The following is a 22,905-nucleotide window of genomic DNA, read 5'->3' as shown; positions in this document are numbered from 1 at the left end:
CGGGGGCTTGGCGAGCCCCGGCGGCGGGGGCGGGCGGCGGGCGGCGGCCGGGGCCGCGCGGCCGCTCAGCACCGCGCTCGGCGGACAGCTCCGCCCGGCCGCCGCGGGCACCGGAGCGCTGCCCCCGCCGCGGCTCCGGTCCCGGTGCCTTTACGGGCGGGGGGTGAGGGGGGGGGGACACACAGCCTCCGCCGTCCCCGGGGGGACACCCGTGGGGCAGCTCCGCGTTATATCAGCGCCGCCGCAGCGCGGGCCGCGCACTCGGGCGGCGGCTGCGGGCGCGGAGCCTCCCGCCGGCGGGACGCACCGGCGCCGAGGGCAGCTGCGGCACCGGCACCGGCACCGGCACCGGCGCCCGGCGCAGGGCGGGGGTCGGGTCAGCCGCCCCCGGGGCCCCGGCGGGCGGGTCGCAAGGAAAGCGGCGAACACGGCGGAGTCAACATTTAATATTTATTAATCGCCGTCGTAGGACGCTCGTTAATTACAGGTTTGACTCAAATCACAACCGACCGCGGCTCGTAGCACGTCCGAGAAGTCCTGGCGGTGCCTTGCGCTGCCGGGGCCGCCCCGGCGGAGACCGCCGCCGCGGGGGGCTGCAAGCGTCCAGCGGGCCGGGCCGGCCCCGGGGGACCGATGCATGCAGTGTCGCCGGGCCTCCCGGCCCAGCGCCCTCGCGCTCCGCCGCACCGGCGCCGCCGCCAAGCAGTGTCCGCGACGGCGGGGACAGCGCGCCCGGGCGCGGCTCCCGGCGCGGCCCCGCCGGGGCGCGGGGGGGGCTCTTGCATATCGTTGGCCATAAATATTTATTAATCGAAATGAAACGGAACAGAAACACGAAAGCACTTCTGGTGTCGGACAGGCGGGTCCCCTTTGCTACAACTGTTTTTTTTTGTTTTTGTTTTTTTTTTCAGGTTTTTTGCAAAACTTTTTTTTTTTCGTTTTTAAAACATTTCTCAGAAATTCTCCTCCTCCCTGTTCTCTAAAAATGCTGGTTTGTCTAAGGTGGTGCGGGCAGGTTCAAAAATAGCGTTATCTCTGGTTTACCGGCGTCTCCTGACCGAAGGAATGCATCAAAACTGGGACAAATACAAACGAAACGGGCTCGGCCCGCCCGCCGGGACCCGGGAGCCGAGCCGGGTCGGGGCGACCCGGGCCGCCCCGCCGGGAGCCCCGCCAGGCCCGGGGCCGCGGCCCCGCTCCCGCTTGCATAGCTGCGGGCTGCCCTGCCGTGCACGGCCCCGGTTCCGCCAGCTCGGGAAAACCGGGGCGGCTCTGCATTTTTTTTCCTTTTTTTTTTTTTTCCGTTTCAAGTTTTTAAAACAGGTAAAAAACGTCCTGACACACGCGCTGCGAGAGGAGCTCCCGGGCACCGGGGACGGAGAGCCCCGGCGCCGGGGGGCCGGAGCCGGGGCCGGGAGCGGGGCCGGGGCCCCCCCAAAGCAAAGTGCATCTCTGAGCGTCCGCCGGGCCGTGCCTGCTTGCATAGATAGAAATATTGGTAATCTCCGTTTCGCCTCTTTATTGCTTCGGAAAGTTTCGCTCCACGCCGCAGCGCGGGTCTCCTCTCGCTCCCACGGGCCGGGGGCAGCGGGTGTCCAATGCTCGGGGGGGCTCACGGCGCCGAAAGGAAGAAACGGCCCAAAATGGTGGGGGATTAAAAAAATAAAAATAAAAAGCAAACGACGCGGCCCGACCCAGCGCCCCGGGCCGGACCGGGCTCCCGGGCGCGTCTCCGCCGGGCCCCGCCGCTGGCCGGGGGGGAGCCGACGGCAGCGCTCGGCGCGACTCCCCCCTCGGAGAGAAAAAAAAAAAAAAACTCCAAAAAAAGCACTTTGTCCCCACGGGGCCCGGGGACCCGCCGCCGGGGCCGGGTCCCCATATTGCACCAAAGCCCGCGGCGGAGTCCCGGGGGCCCGGCGGGGGCGGCGGGGCGGGGGCGGCCGCGTGTGCCGGCGGCGGGGGGTTAATTGTGGAAGAAGGCGTTGAGCTCCTCGTACATGGGGCCCCGCTCGTGCGGGAGGTGCATGTCGTAGGGGAAGATGTTCTCGGAGTGGACCCCCCCGCGCATCCCCGACGAGCCGAAGACCAGGTTGTGGCCGGAGGGCCGGGAGCCGGGCAGGGCCGAGTAGTGCATAGAGTAGTGGTAGCTTTTCTCGTGGTCGGGGGAAGAGTCTTGCTTGAGGGAGAAGTTGCCGTTAATGCACAGCGGGGGGCTGAGCCCGCCGTCGTACTCCGAGCTGTTGTAGTCGGGGGACGCGTTGCCGTAGAGGCTCTCGTAGGCGGAGGCGCAGTAGGCGTGTGTCCTTAGCCCGTGGGAGCCGGGCCCGGCGGCGGGCGGGCACTGCGCCGCGGCCAGCCGCGAGCAGGGGTAGGGGTAGGGGTGCACGGCGAAGGAGGCGTTGGGGCCGTGGTAGCGGCCCGCCTCCTGGCCCTGCTCCGTGAGGAAGTTGCGGGAGTTGAGCTGCAGGCAGCCGGCCACCAGGTTGGTGGTGGGCTGCGAGAGCCCCTTGCACAGAGTCTGCACGTAGGAGACCAGGTCGGGCCGCTTGCCCGAGCGCAGGATCTCGGAGAGGGCCCAGATGTAGTTCTTGGCCAGGCGCAGCGTCTCGATCTTGGAGAGCTTCTGGGTCTTGGAGTAGCAGGGCACGACCTTGCGCAGGTTGTCGAGGGCCGCGTTGAGGTCGTGCATGCGGTTGCGCTCCCGGGCGTTCGCCTTCTGCCGCCGCAGCTTGGAGCGCTCCAGCCGCGCCTTGGTCATCTTGCGCTTCTTGGGGCCGCGCTTCTTGGGCCGGTCGCCCTCCGCCTCCTCCAGGCCTTCCTCCTCCTCCTCCTCCTCCTCCTCGTCCCCTCCTAGCTCCCCTTCCTCCTTGCTCTCCCCCAGGGAGCCCTCGGGCGGCTCCTCCGGCAGGGCGCAGCCCTTACCCTTCCTCTCCTCCTTGTCGCTCCGGGCATCGTCCTCGCACTCCTCGGCCCAGCTGGAGAATTTCTGAACTTCGGGGATGAGGCTGGGCTCGCTGAAAAGTCGCGTCAACATGATGGCTGGAGCGGGGGCAAAGAGCGCAGCGTTACCCGCGGCGGACGGCGCCCCGCTCGCCCCCGGCCCGGCCCCGGCCCGGCCCCGGCCCCGCTCGCCCCGGCCCCGGAGCGGCTCTGCGGAGCTGCGGGCGCCGCCGCCCCGGGCCCCCCCGGCGGGGCCGGTGCTCCCGAGCCCCGAGCGGCGGCGGTGCCGGCCCCCCGCCCCGGGGAAGCCGCGGGGAGCGCTGGCCTCGCCGCTGCGCGCCGGCTCGGCCCGGGGGCCGTTTCCCCGGGCGGCGGCCGAGCCCCGCGGCCCCGGGGCGGCGGAGAGCCGGGGGCGGCGCGGGCAGAGCCGCCGCTCCCGTTTTCCCGAGAAAACGGGCTCGCCGTTCCCAAAATGCGACGAAAACGAATTGGCCGCGGAGCCGCCCGCCGCCGCGGCCCGCTCGGGCTCGGCGGCCCGGGGGGCACCGGGGCACCCTCGGGGCAGGGCGCCGCGGCCCCCCCACCCCGGCCTCCCCGCGGCCGCGACCCCCGCCCCGCTCCTCCTCGCCGGTTTCGGGTCGCGTTTCCGCAGCCCCGGCCCCCCCCTCCGCCGCCCCCCGGCTCCGGCTCCGGCCCGGCTCGGCGCCCCCGCCCCGGTGCCCAGCGAGCATGGCCGGGGGCCGCGGGCCCCGCTTTGACACCTCCAACTTTTCCCCGCCGCGGGCGCGGAACGGCCCCGGCCGCGGCTCCGCCAGCGCCGTCCCGGGGCCGCGGCGGCGAGCAGCGGCCGCGGCCCCCGCCGCCGCCCCGGCGCGGTCAGCGCTGCCCGGGGCCCCCCCGGCGCGGGGCCCCCGCGGGCTCCCGGCGGCGGCGGAGCGCGGCCCGCGGGATGCGGCGGCAGCAAAGGGCGGCGGGGGCGGCCGGGGACCCCGCGGGGCGCGGCGGCGGCGGCGGCGGCGGCGTGGTCGCCCCCGGGGCCGGGCGCCGCCGCGGGGCCGGGGCCGGGGCCGGGGCCGGGGCCGGGGCGGGGGGCGCCGCCCGGGGCGGCGGCCGGGGGCGCCGCGGGGGCGCGGGGAGGCGGCTCGGCCGGGCCGGGGCCCCCGGGGGCGGCGGCGGCGCGGCTCCGCGCCGATTTCGTTGATGCGGGGCGGCCGGCGCTGCCCGCTCCAGCCCGCCGGGACCGCGCCTCGGTGGGCGCCCCCGGCGCGGCCAGCCGCGGGGGGGCCGGCAGAGCCCCGAGCGCCGCGGGGCTTCGCGGCGAAAAGCGCTCCGCGGGGCCGGGCGGCATTGGGAGAAGCCGGGGAGGGAGAGGAGCGAGAGAAGGGGAAAAAAGGGCGAGACGTGGAGGAGAAACAAAATCAACATGGAAGTTGCTTTTTCTCCATTCAAGTTTCCTTCGCTGCCCTCCCCAGCCCTCCACTTCTTACATAACTCACCTTCGGCGCTGACTGGAGGAATTCTTATTTCATTGTTCCCAGCATCTTCTGGGACTAGGACACGGCTCCTTGAGGTGCTCCAGCCTCCTGCAGTCCTCTATCCAAAAGGAGGCGAGAGTGGCATCTCTACCCAGCAAAGGGGGTACCAGCTCTGCTGCCAGTGCCATATGGTTGGCACGTCATGCGCGAGAGCTATCACATGAGAGCTAATGATTGACATGCGCTTGCATTCAGGGAGATTTGTCTCTCTGGGGAAGGAGGACTCGCCATCTGTCACTCTGTACTCAAAAAAAAAACCCTTCCAAATCTACAGATCTGCCTACACGCCGCAAAATGGGACCTGGGCGAGATGAACACGATAGCAGGGCTAGGGCTGAACAATGGAGCGAGCGGGCAGGGCGGCGGGGGAGCCGTGCCACCCTGGGCCGGCCTGCGCGTGCCGGGGGCGGCCCGGGCAGGCGCTGGGGCACGGGGGGGGACGCTGCGGGGACCTCGCCACGAGCTGGCATCTGCGCCTCGCTGCAAAATAGCACGGCGGCTCGCCCGAGTCCGTCCCCACCCTCCGCCACCAGCCGAGCGGGGCTGGCTGCGGCACGGAGGGCCTGGCGCGGGCTGGGGTCTGGGGTCTGGCCGGGGCCCCGCCGGGGCAGGGGTTGGCAGGTGCCTGGGAGGCGGTGGTGGCTTTGGCAGAGCCCACCGGGGCTGCGTGTGCGTGTGCGGGGTCAGCGATGGCTCCCCAGCGGCACAGGGGAGGGTGGGTGGCTGCGGGGCCCCTGGTTGGCGCCGTGAGCCTGGCCCGGGGCCCCCTCGGTCTCCCAAAGGCACGATTCATGGACACACCGCCCCTCGCCTGCTCCCCCTCGCCGGCACAGTCACGCCAGCCTTTCTCTGCAAACCCACCCAGCGCAGCCCTGCACACACACGCACATCCCAGCCCTTGGCACGCTCGTACGTGCACGCGCGCGCATGCACACCCTCTCCCCGGCACGCGCGGCGGTCCGAGCTGAGACCCCGAGAATGTGGGTCCAGCAGTGGTTGTGTCCCCGAGGAAGAGGCCGGGCGATGCCAGTGCGGCCAGCGCGCCGCCACCCCGCTCCGCTGCCCGGGAGGTCTTTGTCTGTGGGCGCATCCCTCGCCCGCCAGCCCCGCGCGCCCGTGGCTCCCCGCTGCACCCAGGCGAGCTGCCGCCTCCCCGTCCCCCTGCTCGCTCCGGCTCGCCCGCCAAGCCGTGCGCCAGCCAGACGTATTGCCGCTGCAATTTCGGTTGTGTTTGCAAACTTGCAGCGGGTAATAGCAGGGTAAGAGGGAAGCCCATAATGGGGCCACATTAGCATGCGGCTTGCTCCAGCCCCGTCGCTCCAGCAGGGAAGAGCCCCCGGCGCAGGCCCAGGGCCTGGCCGCATGCGGGGACGGGGCTGGAGCGGTGCTGGGTTCCCACACGGAGCTTGCTTCTCGGGCAGGCGGGGGCTCGTGCGCCCTCCCCACGTTTCGCCAGGGTCTGCGTGTCCCGTTCGGGCCTGGAGCTGCCCCTTTCCCCTGCACCAAGTGTGGGGAGCAGCTCAGCTGGATGGGTGCGACTGGATTAACTGGGTAGAGGCTGGGAGTGACTGGTGCCTTCTCCCACCCTCCCAGGACGAGCCCCTCTTGGCTCGGAGGCTCGGCACATCCCGGGAGGGCAGTGGGAGCTGGAAGCCCTCCATGCTGTGCAGAGCAGCTCCTGCCTGGGCGGCCCTGTGCCCTGCTCCCGGCTGCAGCCAGCGGGTCCTGGCTCTGCGATGGAGATGCTCCTGGTTTCCTGGCCATGTCAGGTCTCCGGCAGATTCTGTCCCATTGCATGGAGCCCTTCCCTGGTGGCAGCTCCGGGACGCGTGCAGGAGAAGGAGCAGCGGGGCGCAGGGGCCGCGTGCACGGCTCTGCACCCCCAGCTCGCCCGGGCACATGCCGAGGGCAGCCGGGAGCCGGAGGAGGGTGAGGGCAGCGCGGCAGCCGTCGGAGGGCTCTGCCTGGCGCAGACAAAGGGCTCACTTCGCCCTGCTGCCGGGTCCTTTGCCAGCGGCAGCGTCTCCCACTCCCTCGGTGCAGGTGACAGGGCCGGCACGTGACAGAGGGACCTCCGCCGACGGCGAGCTGTCCCCCCCGCGCACACACTCCCACTGCCGAAATCTCAGGCTGTCACTCAAGCCCGCGGCCGAGCAGATGGCACCTGGGCTGGCGCCGGGCTGCGGGAGGCAGGGCCCGTCCTGGCAGCGCTGGCGCGTGGCCGGGGAGGCCCCGACCGCTCCCCCGCACCCACCACCGCCGCACGGCGCCCAGCCAGGGGGACCCGCCGGTAAAACCACTTCTCGGGCATCGTTTCCTGGGAAATCTCCCGGCACGGCACAGCCCTTCCCCAGCAACATGAATTCAGCTCCCTCTGTTGTTACCATCTTCGTTTTGCAGGCGGATCCGGCCGCGGGCAGCGCCGTGCCCTGCCGAGCTGGGAGGAGGCCTGGGCACCCTGCCTTTGGGCCCTCGCCTAAATACATCCAGCCCATGGGGGAGACCTGGGCGTCTCGTGCCAGCGCTCCAGGTAAGTGTCCTCTCCCCGGGCCGCCGTCACCCCCGGCCAGGTCCGTGCTGGCTGTGAGGAGCTTGAGCCCTTCGCAGTGAGGATGGGCACGGCTTGGCGGGGCGGCCCTGGCCAGGCAGCACTGCCGGCATCAGGGGAAGCAAAACCCCTGGTTCGGACCCTGCCAGGACGGCGATGGCCCTGGCGGCTCACAGCAACAGGAAAAAAAATGGGAAAGGGAGAGGGAAGGCGACAATCCCGCAGGGTGCAGGATGGAGCCAGACCCGGGCCCCGAGCCGTCTGCGCGGGCAGGTTATGCGGGAGCTGGAGCTGAGGGAGCTGCTGCCGGGGGCAAGGTGGCTGCCGCGGCTGGGCAGCGAGACCTGCAGGCCGCGCGGGGACGAGGCGCCAGGGGCGAGAGGAACCTGCGCACCCCCAAACGGGCGCGTCTTTTAAAGCCTAATGAGCAGCAGGCGGGTGGCAAGGGCTGGGAGCCGGGCTTGCACCTCATCAGCATGCACAGCCGCTCCGAGAGAGAAGAAAGTGGAGACATGAAACAGGGAGAGCAGATGAAAGGGGAGCGGGGAGATGAAAACCCAAACCGCTTGCTTAATTGTGCTGGGGCCGGTGCGGCGCTGGGGGCCCCAGGCCCAGCCTGCGCCGGGACGCAGCCCTTCATGCCAGCAGTGCGGGCGCTCCGGGGAGAAGGAGGGATCCCCGACGCCGACAGGTGCCGAGGCCACTCCGAGGCCAGCGAAGGCGGCAGGGCCAAGCCAGGTGCCCGACACCCAGCGTGCTCCCAATGGATCTGCAGCACGGCCATGGCGCTGGGGCGGTGCGAGCAGGATCCGGCCCTGTGTGCTGTGCAAACGGGGCAGCCAGGGATGGCAAGGTGAGGGTTAACCCCGGCGCTAGTTTGGCCGCAGCTGGGGCTGTGCCAGAGCAGGGATAAAGCAGCAGGGTGGGCAGGGTGGGTGGGTGCCCTGGGTGCAGGTGAGTGGTTTGGGGGTGTTTCTCCGTCTGGGGTGCCCTGGGGGAGCTGGGTGCGTTTCCGTCCCCACGGGGAGCCTGGCAGCGCCTGGGTGCTCTGCAGGATGATGCTGCAGCTGGGGCTCCCCGGGCTGCTGAGCCGGTCCCCGCGGCCCCTGTGGCACAGTCGCTCCGTGGTCCCCCTGGCCGAGCCCAGCCGCGTCCCCACCAGGACTGGCAGTGGGGAGTTTCACTGGTGAGTGGGACTCTCTCCTCCTCCAAAATGCAACCGCCGTGTCTCTTCCCCTGCCGCCTGCAGCGCAGCGCCCCTCCGCAGGGGGAGGCGCTCCCGGTGCCCCCTTCCCGCGGCGCCTGGCCGCAGCAGCCCGGAGCCTTGGCCCCTGCGCTCCGGAGGTGGGTGCCGCTGCTCAGCGGGTGGTGGGGGGATGCACAGGGAGGACTGAAATGGGATGGGCGACCCAAGCTGGCTGCAGGTGGGTGCTGGAGGTTGGAGCCGGGCGTGGGGTCACGCCAGCGCCTGGGAGCCAGCTGGGCTCAGAGCCACTGCCAGGGGGCCTGCATGAGCCGAGTTTACCGGGGCTCAGCCGGCTGCCATGTCCCCAGCATGGTGCCTGCGCATGGCCCTTGAGCCGGCTGCTTTTGAGAGGCGGCACGGCCCCCCGGTTTGGGGTGGGGGGGTCATGGCGTGGGGGTCACTGAGCCCCACAGACACCCCAAGGCCTGAGCGGAGCCAGCTGGGGGCCTGCCCCGCACATCCCCTGGCAAGAGGCGGGGGGGGCGGCGGGGGCCGTGCTGCCAGATGGAGCCGGCGCCGCGCTGCAATATTTCTGGGAAGTGAAGGCTGGGGAGAGATGGATGCGGCAACGCGTGCGCCGGAGCCACCGCCAGGGAAATGTCAGCGGCAGGGAGGAGAGCGCCGGGGAGCGGCAGTGAGCACGGCGCTGGCACCTCCAGCGAGCACGGCCGCGGCCCACCGGCAACCGGCCCCGGAGCGGCCGCCTCGCATGGGATCCTCCTGCCCTGCTAAACCCCACTGGCCCCGGCCGCCTCCGAAACCGCTGGGTGAGCAGGTGCCTGTCTGCAGGGTGGGGGCAGCTCCCGGGGACGGGGACGCGGGTCCCTGCTCTGCGTTGGCTTGTCCCCAGCACCCGTGGCTGTGTCCCCGATGGGCTCCATGGCAGGGACTGTGGGGCCCCGGCATCGCTGCAGAGCTGCGGAGGAGCAAGCTGGCGGCAGAGGGAAACCGAGGCACAGAGCAGGGAGGGAGCGGTGCCGAGCGGAGCAGGGTTTGGGCTCAGCCAGGGCCTGCTCTGGGGGCCGGGGGGCTTTTAGCAAATCCCCATTTCCTTTGCAAAGGAAGAGGCTCCGGCGGCAGGGCCCATCCCTGCTGTGGCGGGGCCGGCTGTGCCAATGCTGGCCCCAGGATGGGAGCACAAATGGGGACAGGCAGGGATGAGGCGGTGGCACGGTGGGACGCGGGGGGGCCGCATGAAGCTATGGCGGCGAGGATGAAGCTCCCTCCTCTCCCTCTGCGCCAGGGCCTGGCGTCCCTTTCCCCTCCAGCCGTGCTGCCGATCGCCGCCTGCCCCATGGAGCGGGAAAGGCTTCTTAAGACATGCAGAGCGTCCATTAGGCAGGGAATGGCTTGGGAATCGTGCAGCGGCAAAGTCCGCCGGCATCGTGGCCGCGCGGGGGGCGGGGGGCAGCCGGGGGGGCAGCCAGGGGGTCCCCAGGGTCACCCCGTCCCACGGGGCACAGGGGTGGCTCTGCTCTGTGGAAGGGGCGTGGCCAGAGGGCATGTTGCTGCTGCTTGTGAGGTCATAAGGTGCCCCTGTGATGTCACAGTGGGCTGTGACATCACAGCGGTGGGGCTGTGATGTCACAGAGCACCAGGCCACCCTGGCTGTGGGGGTGAAGGGGACGCTCCGGGGCTGTCGGGGAAGAAGGAGAAGGGCGCGATGGGGCGCTGTGGGGCCCTCGCAGGGCCGGCCCTGACCGCACTGAGGTGGGGTGCGGGGGGGACCCCTCCCCCAGCCTGGGGAGCTTTGGGGGCTCCCACTCGGGGCACCTGGGGGGTCCCTGTTCCCCATCCCAGCCTGCTCCGGGGACCTCCCACACCAAGTCCTTCGGAACCCTGCATCCAGCATCCCGGGGCGCTTTGGGGACCCCCATCCCAGGGTGCTTTGGGGACCCCTGCACCCAGGTGCTTTGGGGACCCCCATCCAGCATCCTGGGGTGCTTTAGGGACCCTCAACCCGAGGCACGTGGCGGGGTCCCCATGCTGGCACCCCACACCTTCGAGGGGCGCCCAGCCTCGGGGTGGAGGGGACGAGGATGGAGGGGGAGTCGCCATGGCGACATGGCGCCGGTGACGACAGTCGCCATGGCGAGGCTGCGTGGCCCGGCCCGTTGCCATGGCGATGCGCCTGGCACGGCGAGTCGCCATGGAGATGGCCCGTGGTTGGAGCGGTCCCCACGGCGGGGCGGCGGGGCGGGCAGGCCCGGGCGCTGCGGCCGCGCGGGGCCGCGGGGGCCGCGCCGGAGCCGCCGCCGCCGCCGCCGCCGCCGCCGCCGCCGCCGCCGCCGCGTGCCCGCCGCGTGCCCGCCGCCGCCGCCGCGCCGGGAAGTTCATTTGCACGAGGCTTTTCCACTCCAGTTCACACTAACATCTGACAAGCCCAACTTCTCATTTTCAGAGTAATCACTCCACTGCACTAATTGCACATGCAAATATGCAAATTCGTATTAATTAATTACTATACTAATTAGTTCTGTGGTATTTGCGAGTAATAAATCATTCGGAGGGAGCGGGAAGCTGGAGACCTGGCCCATTTACACTTCGCATAAAATTTTAATAGGCGCTCCGGCTGATCCGGGACAGCCGCGCCGCGCCGCGCTTAAAGGGCCAGTGCCGGCACCGCGCGGCCCGGCCGCGCTCCCGGCCCCGGGCGCCACAGCGCCCAGCGTAAGGAGCAGGGCAGGGGAAGGAGCGGAAAAAAGGGAAAGGGGAGAGACGGAAAGTTAAAACAAGCAAACGGGGAGAAGCTGGAGGAGGGCGGTTTGGGGGCGCCGGGGGTCGTCGGTCCCCGGTGCTGACCCCTGTGGGGCAAAGCAGCCCCGGGTCTCTGCAAGAGCCTCCGCCTGCAGCAGCCCCCATGACCGCCGTGGGGAAACTGAGGCACGGAGCGATGCTCGCGGCGCCGACCACTGACCCGGGAGTCCCGGCCATCGGCGGTGCCTCGGTTTCCCTGCCAGGCCTTGCCCGCCCGGCGCCGCTGCCGGCTCCTGGCCCCATGGCACTGCTCCCAGCACCATCGCAGCCGTTCCCCCACTGCCACCTTTGGGGATTTTGCAAGCCTTTAATTGTCGTAAGCACAGATTAATTAAGCAGCGATAAACACAAACCCATGCATTATTGATGAATAAGGGTGAGTTCAGGTTGGTGCAAACGTTGTAATTAAATATAAACCTCAAGCTGCCCATTGTTAACTTACAAATTACATTACTATTGCGACATGTGTTGGTGCACCCGCTCCGGGCAGGGGCGCACGCCCGAGGACCGTGGGGCGCCGGGACCCACCGGCAGCAGGGGGACCCGCGGGGGCGAGGGAGATCCAGCCACCCCCTCCCCGGGGGCTCAGTCCTCTCCGCATCCCATCGCCGGGGCCAGGCCATGCCCCTCTGTGACCATCCCGTTGCTGCGCTGCCCTGAGGATGCCCCGCTGGGCAGGAGCCCGCCTGGCCCTGGCCCCAAGGAATGGTGTCATCACGGCCTCTCCTTGGCCCCATCCCAGCATTGTCCCCCGATCTCTGTTGGGGAGGCCACAGGGCCCTGCACAGGCCGCAGGCACCAGGTCCTGCAAGGCCCGCTGTGATGGGGACGCACATGCAGCACCGTGCACACCTCCAGGCACACGCATGCATGCAGCCTGTGCATGCACATAGGTGCCCATCTCCAGGCACATGCATGAGCACAGCCTGTGCATGCACATACATGTACACCTCCAGGCACATGCATGCACACAGCCTGTGCATGCACATACGTGCCCATCTCCAAGCACATGCATGAGCACAGTCTGTGCATGCACATACGTGCGCACCTCCAGGCACATGCATGCACACAGCCTGTGCATGCACATACGTGCCCATCTCCAAGCACATGCATGAGCACAGCCTGTGCATGTACATATGTGCACACCTCCAGGCACATGCATGCGCACAGCCTGTGCATGCACCCACCCCAGACATGCCCCCTGCACTGCACATGTGAGAGCAACCCCCTGGGCACGCATACGCCACACATGCCTCCAGGCACACATGCACACACATGCACATGCCCGGGACACGCCTGCCTCGCTGCACACGTGAGCACGCACACCCCTGTGATTGCATGCACCATGCACACCTCCAGGCACACGTACACACCACGCACACCTCCGGGCATGCATGCACACTCCCCACGTGCACACGCTGTGCACATCTCCAGGCACGCACGCACACACCCCATGTATGCACATACGTGCACACCTCCAGGCACGCATGCACACAGCTCCGGGCACACACACACTGTGCACACCTCCAGGCACATGCATGCACATACCCCATGCGTGCACACACTGTGCACACCTCTGGGCATGCATGCATGCACCCCGTGCATGCACGTACATGCACACCTCCAGGCACATGCATGCACACACCTCTGGGCATGCACACAGCCCCACGCACATGCACACAGGTTCCCACAGCACAAGCACCCGCTGAAACCCCCTCGCTGTGCCAGGGCAGCCTCCCACGCCAGGGGCTAGTGTCACCGTGGCCCTGCAGCGGCCGGGCCAGCTCGGGGGCCGCAGCCCGGGCTCGGGTGCCCGTCGGGGCCAGCCCTGGTTCAGGGCCGCGAGTCTCCCCGGCACCCCGCGGGCGCTGAGCCACCCAGCCTGGGCACCTTCCCAGGCGCCGGCGAGCCCATATGTTCCTCGCTTTATGGATTTGCATTTGAAAGTCCCTTCGGCGGGATCCCTCCCGCCGCCCCAGGAAAGCGCCACCTCCTCCTGCGGGGACAGGGACGGTGCCAGCAAACCCATTCCCTCGCCCGCGTCCAGCTCAGCGCCGCTCCGGGGACAGCGGGGTCCAGCCTCGTGCCACGGCCACCGTGGCCACGCATGCAGCCGGGGACGCCCGGCACGGCCACCTGCATCCCCGCGATGGCCCCGGCCCCGGCCGGGAAAAGCCGCAACAACAGTCCCGGAACCGCAGGGACGCCGGAGGAGAGAGATGGCGAGAGCCACGAGCCCGGCTCCATTAATCTGCTCGTGCCCGTGATCCCCGAGTGCCCCTCTCCTGAGCGGAGGGGTAGCGGATTTGGCAGCTGTTAGCTATTTATTAACCAGTCATGGTTAAATTGGTTTATAAATTAACAGATGTTTTAACTTTATTCTTTCTTCTGGGAACGGAGGCAGCAAACTGGTCTGCGCTGGCGGCTCGGCACGGGCTGGCCACGGAGCCCCGGGAAGGCTTCGGCATCGAGGGATGGGGTGGCGGGGACGCGTGCCCGGGGTGGCCGTGACCACAGGGCCCCCGTGCGCCCGGGGGTGCCGGGGTGAGCCCGCCCTGCCGGGGGGCCCCGCAACGGGTCCCCTGGCATCGCATCCCCCCGGGCGGGCAGGGCGCGGGCTGCAGGTGGGTAAACTGAGGCCCGGCCGGCGCCCGGCAGCGTCCCCCAGCAGAGGGGTTCCCCTTCCCCTCCTGCTCCCCTGCAGCTCCTCGGGGCCCAGGCGTCCGGGTTTGCCCCCCCACAGCCACACACCGCCCTCACCCCGGTTTTCACCTCTCGCACCCCGCACCCTCGCCACGGCCGGGATGAGCCCAGGCGTCCGGGAGCCCGCAGGCGCCCGCGGTGCCGGGCCGGGGCGCGTTGTCCCCGGGGTCCGGCGCGGGCTGGCGGCGGCGGCGTGCCCAGCCGCGGCGGCTGCAGGCCCCGCTCGGCTCCGTCGCCCCGTGCCGAGGGCCGGAGCGGGCGGCGGGGCCGGGCCGGGCGGCGGCGGGGCCGTGCCAGCCGGGTGCCGCCGTGCCAGCCGGGTGCCGCCGTGCCAGCCGGGCCGGGGATGACATCTGCCGGTGGCGCGCTGAAACGCCGACCGCCCCGGCGGGCTGGCACCGGGCACCGGCACCGCCAGACCCTGCCGGCCGGGGGCTCGGGCTCGCCGCCCCCCCGCCCCCCAGCCCGTCCTGCTGCAACACTGGCCGGACTCCCTCCCCCCTCCCGGTGCCCTGGGGACATGGGGACGTGGACCCCTGTCGTGCTGGGGACGTGGGGACAGGCCCCCCCCCCCCGCGGTGTGCCAGGCTCCCAATCCTGCTGGGGGGGCAGAGATAGGACCCCCCCCCCGGTGTGCCAGGGACACGGGGACATGGACACCCTCCCCCCCCGTCCTGCCAGGCATATAGGGACATAGCCCCCAATCCTGGCTGGGGAGCAAGAGTGGGGCCCCCCCATTGTGCCAGGGGTACGGGGACATGAACCCCCCATCCTGCCGGGGACATGGCAACACGGACCCCCCCCCCCTCCATTCTCCAGGGATACAGGACATGCCAGGGGTACAGGGACAGGCCCCCAGGTTGTTCCAGGGACAGGGAAAAAGCACCCCTCCATCCTGGGGGGGGTCAGAGCCCCCCATCCTGCTGGGGATAGGGGGACATGGCCCCCCACATCCTTCCAGGGCTGGAGCGCCCCCCCCCTCCTGCCGGGACAAGTCCCCCCCCCCCCAAGCCTCCCCATTCAGCACTTTTTGGGGAGGGGGTCGCCCCCAGTCCCCCCTCCCCGCTGCAGCGCCCCGGGCTTGTCGCTGGAGGGGGCTCCCGGCTGGGAAGGGGTTAACCTCCCCCCCCCGCGCCCGCCGCCCCCGCGCGTTCCCACGCGTGTGCCCCCGCGCGTTCCCACGCCGCTCCGCCTCGGCACCCGCGGGAGCACCCGCCCCGGCCTGCCGCCCCCGCCAGCACCGGGGCCGGGGGGGCCGGGGGGGCAGGGCCGTCCCCGTGGCCGGGCCTACGAGAGACCCCCCCCCCGGAGCCCGGGTGCCCACTATGCGCCCCCCCAACCCCGGGGCAGGGGACCCAGGCGTCCGGGCCCCCCCCCCCCCCCTGCACCATCCCCGTTGGGGAGGAGGGTGATGGCTGGGAGGAAGGTGGTGCCCAGGGCGGGGGGCCACCTGGGGGGGGGGATCTTTGCCCCCCTCCCATTGCTGAGCCCCCCCCGCACAAGCCACTCCCCATATGGCCCCACCCACTTCTTCACAGGCCCCTCCCCCTGCCCCAAGCCCCGCCCACCCCGCACTCACCTTTCGGACCAGGCCATCGTGTCCCGGCATCCTCCGTCCCCACGGTGCCCTGTTGCTGCAATGCCTCATCCCCATGGTACCCCGTCCCTGCGGCGCCCCATCCCCGTGGTACCCCGGCCTCGCCACGGCCTGTCCCCATGGTGCTCCGTCCCCGTGGTACCTTGTCCCCATGGTGCCCTGTCCCCAGGGTGCTGCATCCCTGCCGTGCCCAATCCCCATGGTACCCCGTCCCCACGGTGCCCCATCCCCATGGTGACCCGTCCCTATGGCACCCGGTCCCTGTGCTACCCCATCCCCACGGTGTCCTTCTCCCGCGCTGCCCCGTCCCCACGCTGCCCGGTGCTCGCGCTGCCCTGTCCCCACGGTGTCCTGCTCCCGCGCTGCCCGGTGCCCGGCCCGGAGGCCCCATCCTCTCCCCGGCGGCCGGGAGCAGGCTCCCCGCTCCGCGCGGCGCTCGCTGGGGGGGGGTGAGGCGGTGAGCGCCGCTCCCCCGAACCGCGCTGCTATTTTTACTCTCTCTGCAGGAGGATTCGCTGCCGCGCGGAGCTGCAGCCCCCGCGGCACGGGCACGGGCACGGGCACGGGCGCCTCCGCCCCCGCGCGCGCGGCGCAGCCTGGGTGCACGCGGGGCCCCGCAGCGGGCCGGCCCCGGCCGGGGGTGCAGGCAGGCCGCGGCAGCCCGGCCCTGTGCACTGCGGGTGTGTGGCACACGCGTGCACCGTGCTGGTGTGTGGCACATGTGTGCATCGTGCTGGTGCACGTGGGTGCAACATGCAACACGTGTGCAACAGGCGTGTGCCGGGAGGGGGCTCGGGTGCATCTGCCTGTGCCGTGATGGGGCGCAGGGTCCTGCGGGCGCCGGGCACCGTGTTCACTGGCCGTGGGCGCTGCGTGGGCCGCACAAGGCGGCGGTGGCTGCCGGGGGGCCGCGGGCGGGGGGCTGCCAGGGCCGCTGGGCTGCCGCAGCGTGGGGCAGGGGCCGTGGCTGCCCCCTTGCGCGGTGCCGTCGCCAGAAGCAGAGAAAGGCGCCCGGCAGCACGAACCAGCCTGGGAACCTGTTGCCATAACAACCCCGGGCCCCCGGCACAGGGATGGCGCTGGGAGCCCCACGTCCCCGCCGGGACCCCCCAGCACCCGGGTGGCCCTCAAGGATGGGGGCTCCCCTCGCAGCCCCTTGCACCGCCCGGGCTGCACGTTGCTGCATGGAGCTGTGTGCACAGAGCCGTGCGGAGCCGTGCAGAGCTGTGCAGAGCTGTGCGGAGCCTTGCATGGCTCCATGAAGTCGTGCAGAGCCGTGCTCTGCCATGCACAGCCGTACTTTGCCACGCGGGCCCATACTTTGCCATGCGCCACAGTGCTTTGCCGTGCACAGCCGTGCTTTCCTGCGCTTTGCCATGCAGAGGCCGTGCAGAGCCGTGCTTTGCCGTGCAGAGCCGTGCTTTGCCGTGCACACACAGCGGTGCTTTGCCGTGTGTGGCCACGCAAAGCCACGCAGAGCAGTGCAGAGCCGTGCTTTGCCGTGCGGAGCTGTGCAGCATGGTGCTTCGCCCTGCTGGGCAGAGCAGGCAGGCAGGCAGCCGGTGGCACGGTGCCACTCAGGTAAATATTTTGCTGGAGCTGCCGCTCCTGGCCCGGGGCCACCCGCAGCCGTTGGAGCACCTGAAGATCCGGGGGCTGGCGCCGGCCCCCGCCCCCTCGGAGGCCCGACGGCACCACCAGGGTCTGCGTCCCCTCTGGCTGGGACAACGCGGCGGGGGGACACGGGGCAGGGCCTGGCTTCCTCCCGCTGCCGGTGTGTACAGCACCGTGCACCGGGGCCAGCTTAGCATGGGGCTCGGCGCCAGCCGCTGGCGCAGTGTCGGGCTGGGGCGGGCGCTCGCCCTCCGCTCCCACAGATCTGCCAAGGTCGGAAAGTTTTGAAAGCCAAGTTGGAGGCGCCGCTCGCGGGGAGGGGAGCCCAGGCGGCCACCCGCTCCCGCTGGGGCTGGGGGGATCCGCAGCCGCGTGCCCTCGCTCTGCCCGCAGGGAAGTTTGCTGCTGCTGGAAATTTCCACGGGGAAAATCGCGGAGACCCATGCGCGCCCCGAGGCGGCCGTGGGGGCCCAGCCCCCAAGGGCAGGGGGCGTCTTGGGGACCCCGTGCCCGCGGACCCGTCCCTGCGAATGTCCTCCATGTCCCTGCATGGTGACACCAGCCCCGGAGCGGCTTCGTCCCCATCCCATGGGGCAGGACCAGGAGTCCGAGGGCCCCACGCCGGCCGGGGGGGGGGGGTCTCCCACCCGCCTCCCCCAAGAGTCCCATGCACTGGTGTGAACCGTCCAGACAGGGCCCAAAATGGGGTGCTTCACCCCAGCCTGCCCTCCCGCCGGGGAAACTGAGGCACGGAGGTGGCTGCGGCGCCGAGCGCCCCGCATCCCAGGCGGCCGCACCGTCCCGCCCGGCAGGGAAGGGGTTAATCGGCGCCCGGCGGGCGCGTTTGAAACCCCCCTGCTCAGCTCCCCGAGGGCTCATTAGCCTCGGCCTCGGCCCCCCTGCCCGCGGGATGAATAATTCAGCGCGCTCGTAGGAGACGTGTCCTCCCTCCCTCTCCTTCCTCCTCCTCCTCCTCCTCGCCGGCTCTGCCTTCCCCAGCTCGCTGCGCTCAGTGCGCGCCGTGCCGAGCCCGGGCGCTGCCGAACTCCGCAGGGTGCGCGGCAGCGGCGGCGGCGGCGGCGGCGGCGGCGGCGAGCCCCGGCCCCGGCCCCGGCCCCGGCGAGCCCCCGCCATGGACCCCAAGGACCGCAAGAAGATCCAGTTCTCGGTGCCGGCGCCCCCCAGCCAGCTGGACCCCCGCGCCGTGGAGATGGTGAGGGCGGCCGTCGGGGCGGCCGTCGGGGTGGCCGTCGGGGTGCGGGGCTACGCCGGTCCCCGCACGGCCCCCCCGGGTCCCCCCCGCTCCCCGCTCGGTGCCGGCACCCGCCTGCGCCCCGGGGCCGGTGCGAGCGGGGTCCCGCGGGGGACGGGACGGGGGACGGGGGACAGGAGGGACGGGATGCGGCAGGGGACAGGACACGGGGGACGGACGGGACAGGACAAGGGGGACGGAGGGGACGGGGCTGGACGGGAAGGGGACGGGGCTGGACGGGGGGACAGGACAGGGCAGGAGCGCTCCAAGGTGCCCGTGCGAGCCACGGTCCCGCGGCAAAGGTGAGTTGTGCAGGGAAAGGCCAGGACGGAGGGCGGGAGGGGACGGGGCAGGGGGACGGAGGGGACGGGGAACAGGACAGGGGGACGGAGGGGACGGGAGGGAAGCGATGGGGCAGAGGCGACAGCACAGGGCAGGGGGACGGTGCCGACGCACCGCAGCTGAGCTGCTTCTGCCTGGGGGACGTCGGCAGGACACGGCTGCCACGGCAGAACCGGGGCCTCCGGGGTCTGCGAGGGGGCCGGGGGCAGCCGGGGGGATCGGGGCCGGCCGCAGGCGCCACGATGGACACGGCCTCCCCGCGGGGCGCTGCGCCTTTTGGCGGCGCTGGCCCGGGCCCCGGCGGCGCACACGCGGGCACACGCGGGCACACACCTGTGCTAGCGCCCGGCCACACACGCACCGTGCACACACACACCCGTGCACACACGCACCCGGGCACACACACGCACCGTGCACACACGCACCGTGCACACACGCACCGTGCACACAGGCACCCGTGCACACACGCACCCGGGCACACACGCACCGTGCACACACGCACCGTGCACACACGCACGCGGGCACCAGGAAGGGCAGGGGCAGCCCGGCTCCGGCCCCGGCGACATGGTGACGTCCCGCTCGTGCAGATCCGCCGGCGGAGGCCCACGCCGGCCATGCTCTTCCAGCTCTCCGAGCACTCATCCCCAGGTGAGTCACCCGCACCATGCGGGGACAGGACAGGATGGGACGCGGTGGCAGGGATGGGACATGGTGTCATGTGCAGGACACAGTGGTGGGGATGGGACACGGTGGCAGAGATGGGACATGGTGGCAAGGATGGGACACAGTGGCAGGAATGGGATGTGGTGGCATGGATGGGACATGGTGGCAAAGATGGGATTTGGTGTCATGTGCGGGACATGGTGGCAGGGAGGGAAGGTAGTGGCAGGGATGGGACACAGTGGCAGGGATGGGATGAGGGGTCATGTGCAGGACACAGTGGCAGGGATGGGATGCAGTGGCAGGGACAGGACATGGTGGCAGGGATGGGATGCAATGTCATGTGCGGGACATGGTGGCAGGGATGCAGTGGCAGGGACAGGATGTATGGCAGGGACGGGAGGTCACAGCAGGGATGGGACGCAGTGGCAGGGATGGGATGTGGTGTCAGGGATGGGATGCAGTGGCAGGGACAGGACATGGTGGCAAGGAGGGGACACGGTGGCAGGGACGGGAGGTCCCAGCAGGGATGGGACGCGGTGGCAGCTCCCGAGGGTGGGGTAAATCGCTGGGGATGGGGTTGGCAGGGGTCTGCCTGGCCCCGGGGCACCCGTGGGTGCCCGGGGGCCCCCATCCCGCTCACCGGCTCTCCCCCCGGCTCCGCGTCCCGCAGAGGAGGAGTCCCTGCCCTACCAGGTGAGCGGGCGCCGGGGCCGGCACTGCCGCCGGCACGGGCGCCACCGGGACGGGCGCCGCTGCCCGGGGTTATCGGCAGCCCCGTCCCAGCCTGGCCCCGGCGCTTATCGGTTTTCCCTGCTGCCTCCCGGCCCTGGGGACAGGCACATGGCGGGGAGGCGCCAGCACTGTGGGCACAGGGACGGGCACGGGGAGCGAGGCCAGGCGGTGGGATTTGGTGGCGGTGCAAATGCCCTCGGGACGGGGGGACATCGCGGGTGACTGTGGCTGTGGGGCTCGGCCTCACTGCCCTGATCCCGAACCGGCCCCAGCCCCGGGGGATCCGGTCCCCAGAGCGTGGCCCCACGGGGTCCCCACGGCAGGGTCCCCGTCATGGGGACGTCCTCGGGAGGGTCCCCCAGGCTGGGTCCCCATGGCAGGGTCCCCATGGCAGGGCCCCCAGTGTGGCTTCCTCATCACAGGGTCCCCATCACATGGGGGTCCCCATCCCAGCATCCCCATCCTGGCGTCCCCATCCCAGCATCCACATCCCAGGGTCCCCATTGCGGGACCCCCATTCCCGGACCTCTGCCCCCCACGAGGTGCCGGGCCAGGCCGCCCCGGGGGCCGCGGTCGCCCCCAGCACGAGGGGACGCCCCGGCCCCCCGGCCGCGGCACGGCCTGACCCCCGCGCCCCCCTCCGCAGCGAGCCTCCGGCGAGGGCTGCCTGCTGAAACCAAAGAGGACCAACCCGTGTGCCTACACGCCGCCCTCGCTCAAAGGTACCGCGCGGCGCCCGCGAGCCCGGCGGCCACCGGCCGGCTCCTCCCCGGGCTGCGGTGGGGACACCGAGGCAGGGCGGGCCGGGCCGTGGCGGGGGGCGCTGGGCCCGGCGGGGCCCCGGCGCTGAGGGCGCCCCGCGCCGCAGCCATGCAGCGCATCGTGCAGTCGCACCTGGAGAGCGGCCTGGCCAGCGGCGACAGCTCCGACGGGGAGGCCGACGACGGCGAGCACGAGCTGGCCCGCGCCTGCGACGCCGACTGCGCCCTCGAGCCCGGTGAGAGCGCCGGGCGCTGGGGGGACGGGGCTGCCAGAGCCTGGGGGACATGGGGACGTTGGGATGGGGCTGCTGGAGCTTGGGGGATGTGGGGACACGGCAACGGGGCTGCCAGAATCCGGGGACACGGGGACACAGCAACGGGGCTGCTGGAGCCTGGGGGATGTGGCGACATGGGGATGGGGCTGCCTGGGAGCCCAGGGGATGTGGGGACACAGGGACGGGGCTGATGGAGCCCAAGGGACGCAGGGACACGGGGACACGGCTGCTGGAACCCAGGGATGCGGGGACACAGCAACGGGGCTGCTGGAGCCTGGGGGATGTGGGGACGTGGGGACACAGGGATGGGGCTGCCTGGGAGCCCAAGGGACATGGGGACACGGGGATGGGGTTGCCAGAGCTTGGGGGACATGGGGACATGGGGAGGGGGCTGCCGGAGCTTGGGGGACGCAGGGACACGGGGACAGGGTCACTGCGGCCCAGGGGACACTGGGACATGGGGACAGGGCTGCTGGAGCCCAGGGGACATGGGGACACGGGACGGGGCTGCCAGAGCCTGGGGACATGAGAATGGGGCTGCCGCAGCCCAGAGGACACGGGGATGGGCTGCCGGAGGGGAGGGGCGCAGAGGCAGGTGCCGGCACCTCCGGGACGCCCCGGCGCAGCGGGAACGGGGCTCGCCGGGGCCGCGGTAGCGGCGGCGGGGGGGAAGGGGGGGTCCCGGGGGCGCCGCGGGCAGCAGCCCCGGTCCCCGCCGCGACCCCCCCGCCTGCCTCCGCCGGCTCATCGCCGCCTCCCGCGAAGCCCCGGGGAGCCAGGCCCGGGCCGAGCCGCGGCTCTTCCCCGGCGGCTCCAAGGCGCACAAGCGGAAAGGTAACGGCACGGGGCGGCCGGCGGCCCGCGGGGCTCGGGGGGGGCCGCCCGCGCCCGTCCCCACGGGGCCTCTGCGCCGCCAGGGGGGCAGAAGGTCTCCTTCGCCGGCGGCCTAGACGAGCGCGGCGCGGACCTGAAGTCGCTGACGGTGTCGGAGATCCCCGAGGACCCCGAGAGCGACGGCGCCGACGAGGAGGAGCCGGGCCGGGAGCAGGATGAGCCCAGCGGCGGCGGTACGGGATGGGGCCGGGGCCGCGGCCGCCCCGACGTGCCCCGACGGCGCCGGGGCTGCAGCCCCCAAACGCGGCCGAGCCCCGGGCCGCGTCCGCGCGTCCGTCCGCGCGTGCGTGCGCTGAGCGCGTCCGTCCGTCCGTCCGCCCGCAGAGCGCAGCAAGGAGCGGAGACACGTCGGCTTCGCCGCGGCGCCGCCGCGCCCCGAGCGCCACTCGCCGCCCTTCCCGCTGGGAACCAGCTAGCCGCGACGGGGCCCCGGGAGGGCCCGGCCGGCCCGGCCCGCCCCGGCCGCCCGCAGCCCCGCTTTGCCCGGCTCCGTGTGTGTGTGTGTGCGTGTGCATGGGCCGCCCCCCCCCCCCCGGGGCCCCCGGCACCCCCGGCCGCGGCGGGGCCGGAGCCTCCGCGGGTCCCCGCCGGGCGCCCGCCGCTGCCGCTGCCGCCGCCGCTGCCGCCCCGGCCCCGCATCCAGCATCGCCCGCGCAATAAACCGCTGTACAGAGAGGCTCGGCCGCTGTCGGGGGGCCCAGGCGTCCGGGGGGCACGTGCGGGGCGGGGGGCCGGGGGGGTCCAGGGGGCCGGGGGGCACGTGTGGGGCAGGGGGCTGTGGGGTGGGGCCCAGGCATCCGGGGACAAGAGCCGGGGCAGGGGCTGGGGGGTGGGACCCACATGTCCAGGAGGTGACAGCCGGGGAGATGTGGGGCAGGGGGCTGTGGGGTGGGACCCACATGTCCAGGAGGTGACAGCCGGGGAGATGTGGGGCAGGAGGCTGTGGGGTGGGACCCACATGTCCGGGAGGTGACAGCCGGGGAGATGTGGGGCAGGGAGCTGTGGGGTGGGACCCACATGTCTGGGCATAACAGATGGGGAGATGT

General features: G+C 71.6%; 2 protein-coding genes across 2 annotated transcripts; one reads left to right on the top strand and one right to left on the bottom strand.

Annotated features, from left to right (window-relative positions):
- Positions 1 to 1,963: 1,963 nt before the first annotated feature.
- NEUROD2 (neuronal differentiation 2) lies at positions 1,964 to 3,034 on the bottom strand. Its single transcript, XM_067312039.1, has one exon. It carries the CDS (start codon positions 3,032 to 3,034, stop codon positions 1,964 to 1,966), a length of 1,071 nt encoding a protein of 356 aa, XP_067168140.1.
- A 15,038-nt stretch (positions 3,035 to 18,072) lies between these two features.
- PPP1R1B (protein phosphatase 1 regulatory inhibitor subunit 1B) lies at positions 18,073 to 22,275 on the top strand. Its single transcript, XM_067312025.1, has 8 exons — positions 18,073 to 18,153; positions 19,122 to 19,182; positions 19,868 to 19,890; positions 20,576 to 20,651; positions 20,798 to 20,926; positions 21,731 to 21,799; positions 21,883 to 22,032; positions 22,184 to 22,275. The coding sequence occupies exons 1-8, from the start codon at positions 18,073 to 18,075 to the stop codon at positions 22,273 to 22,275; spliced, it is 681 nt and encodes a 226-aa protein (XP_067168126.1).
- The last annotated feature ends 630 nt before the right edge of the window (positions 22,276 to 22,905 follow it).

Source organism: Apteryx mantelli, chromosome 28 (genome assembly GCF_036417845.1).
Source record: "Apteryx mantelli isolate bAptMan1 chromosome 28, bAptMan1.hap1, whole genome shotgun sequence".
Taxonomy (NCBI): domain Eukaryota; kingdom Metazoa; phylum Chordata; class Aves; order Apterygiformes; family Apterygidae; genus Apteryx; species Apteryx mantelli.
Note: the sequence above shows the minus strand (reverse complement) of the source record. Positions and strands in the feature narration are given on the sequence as shown.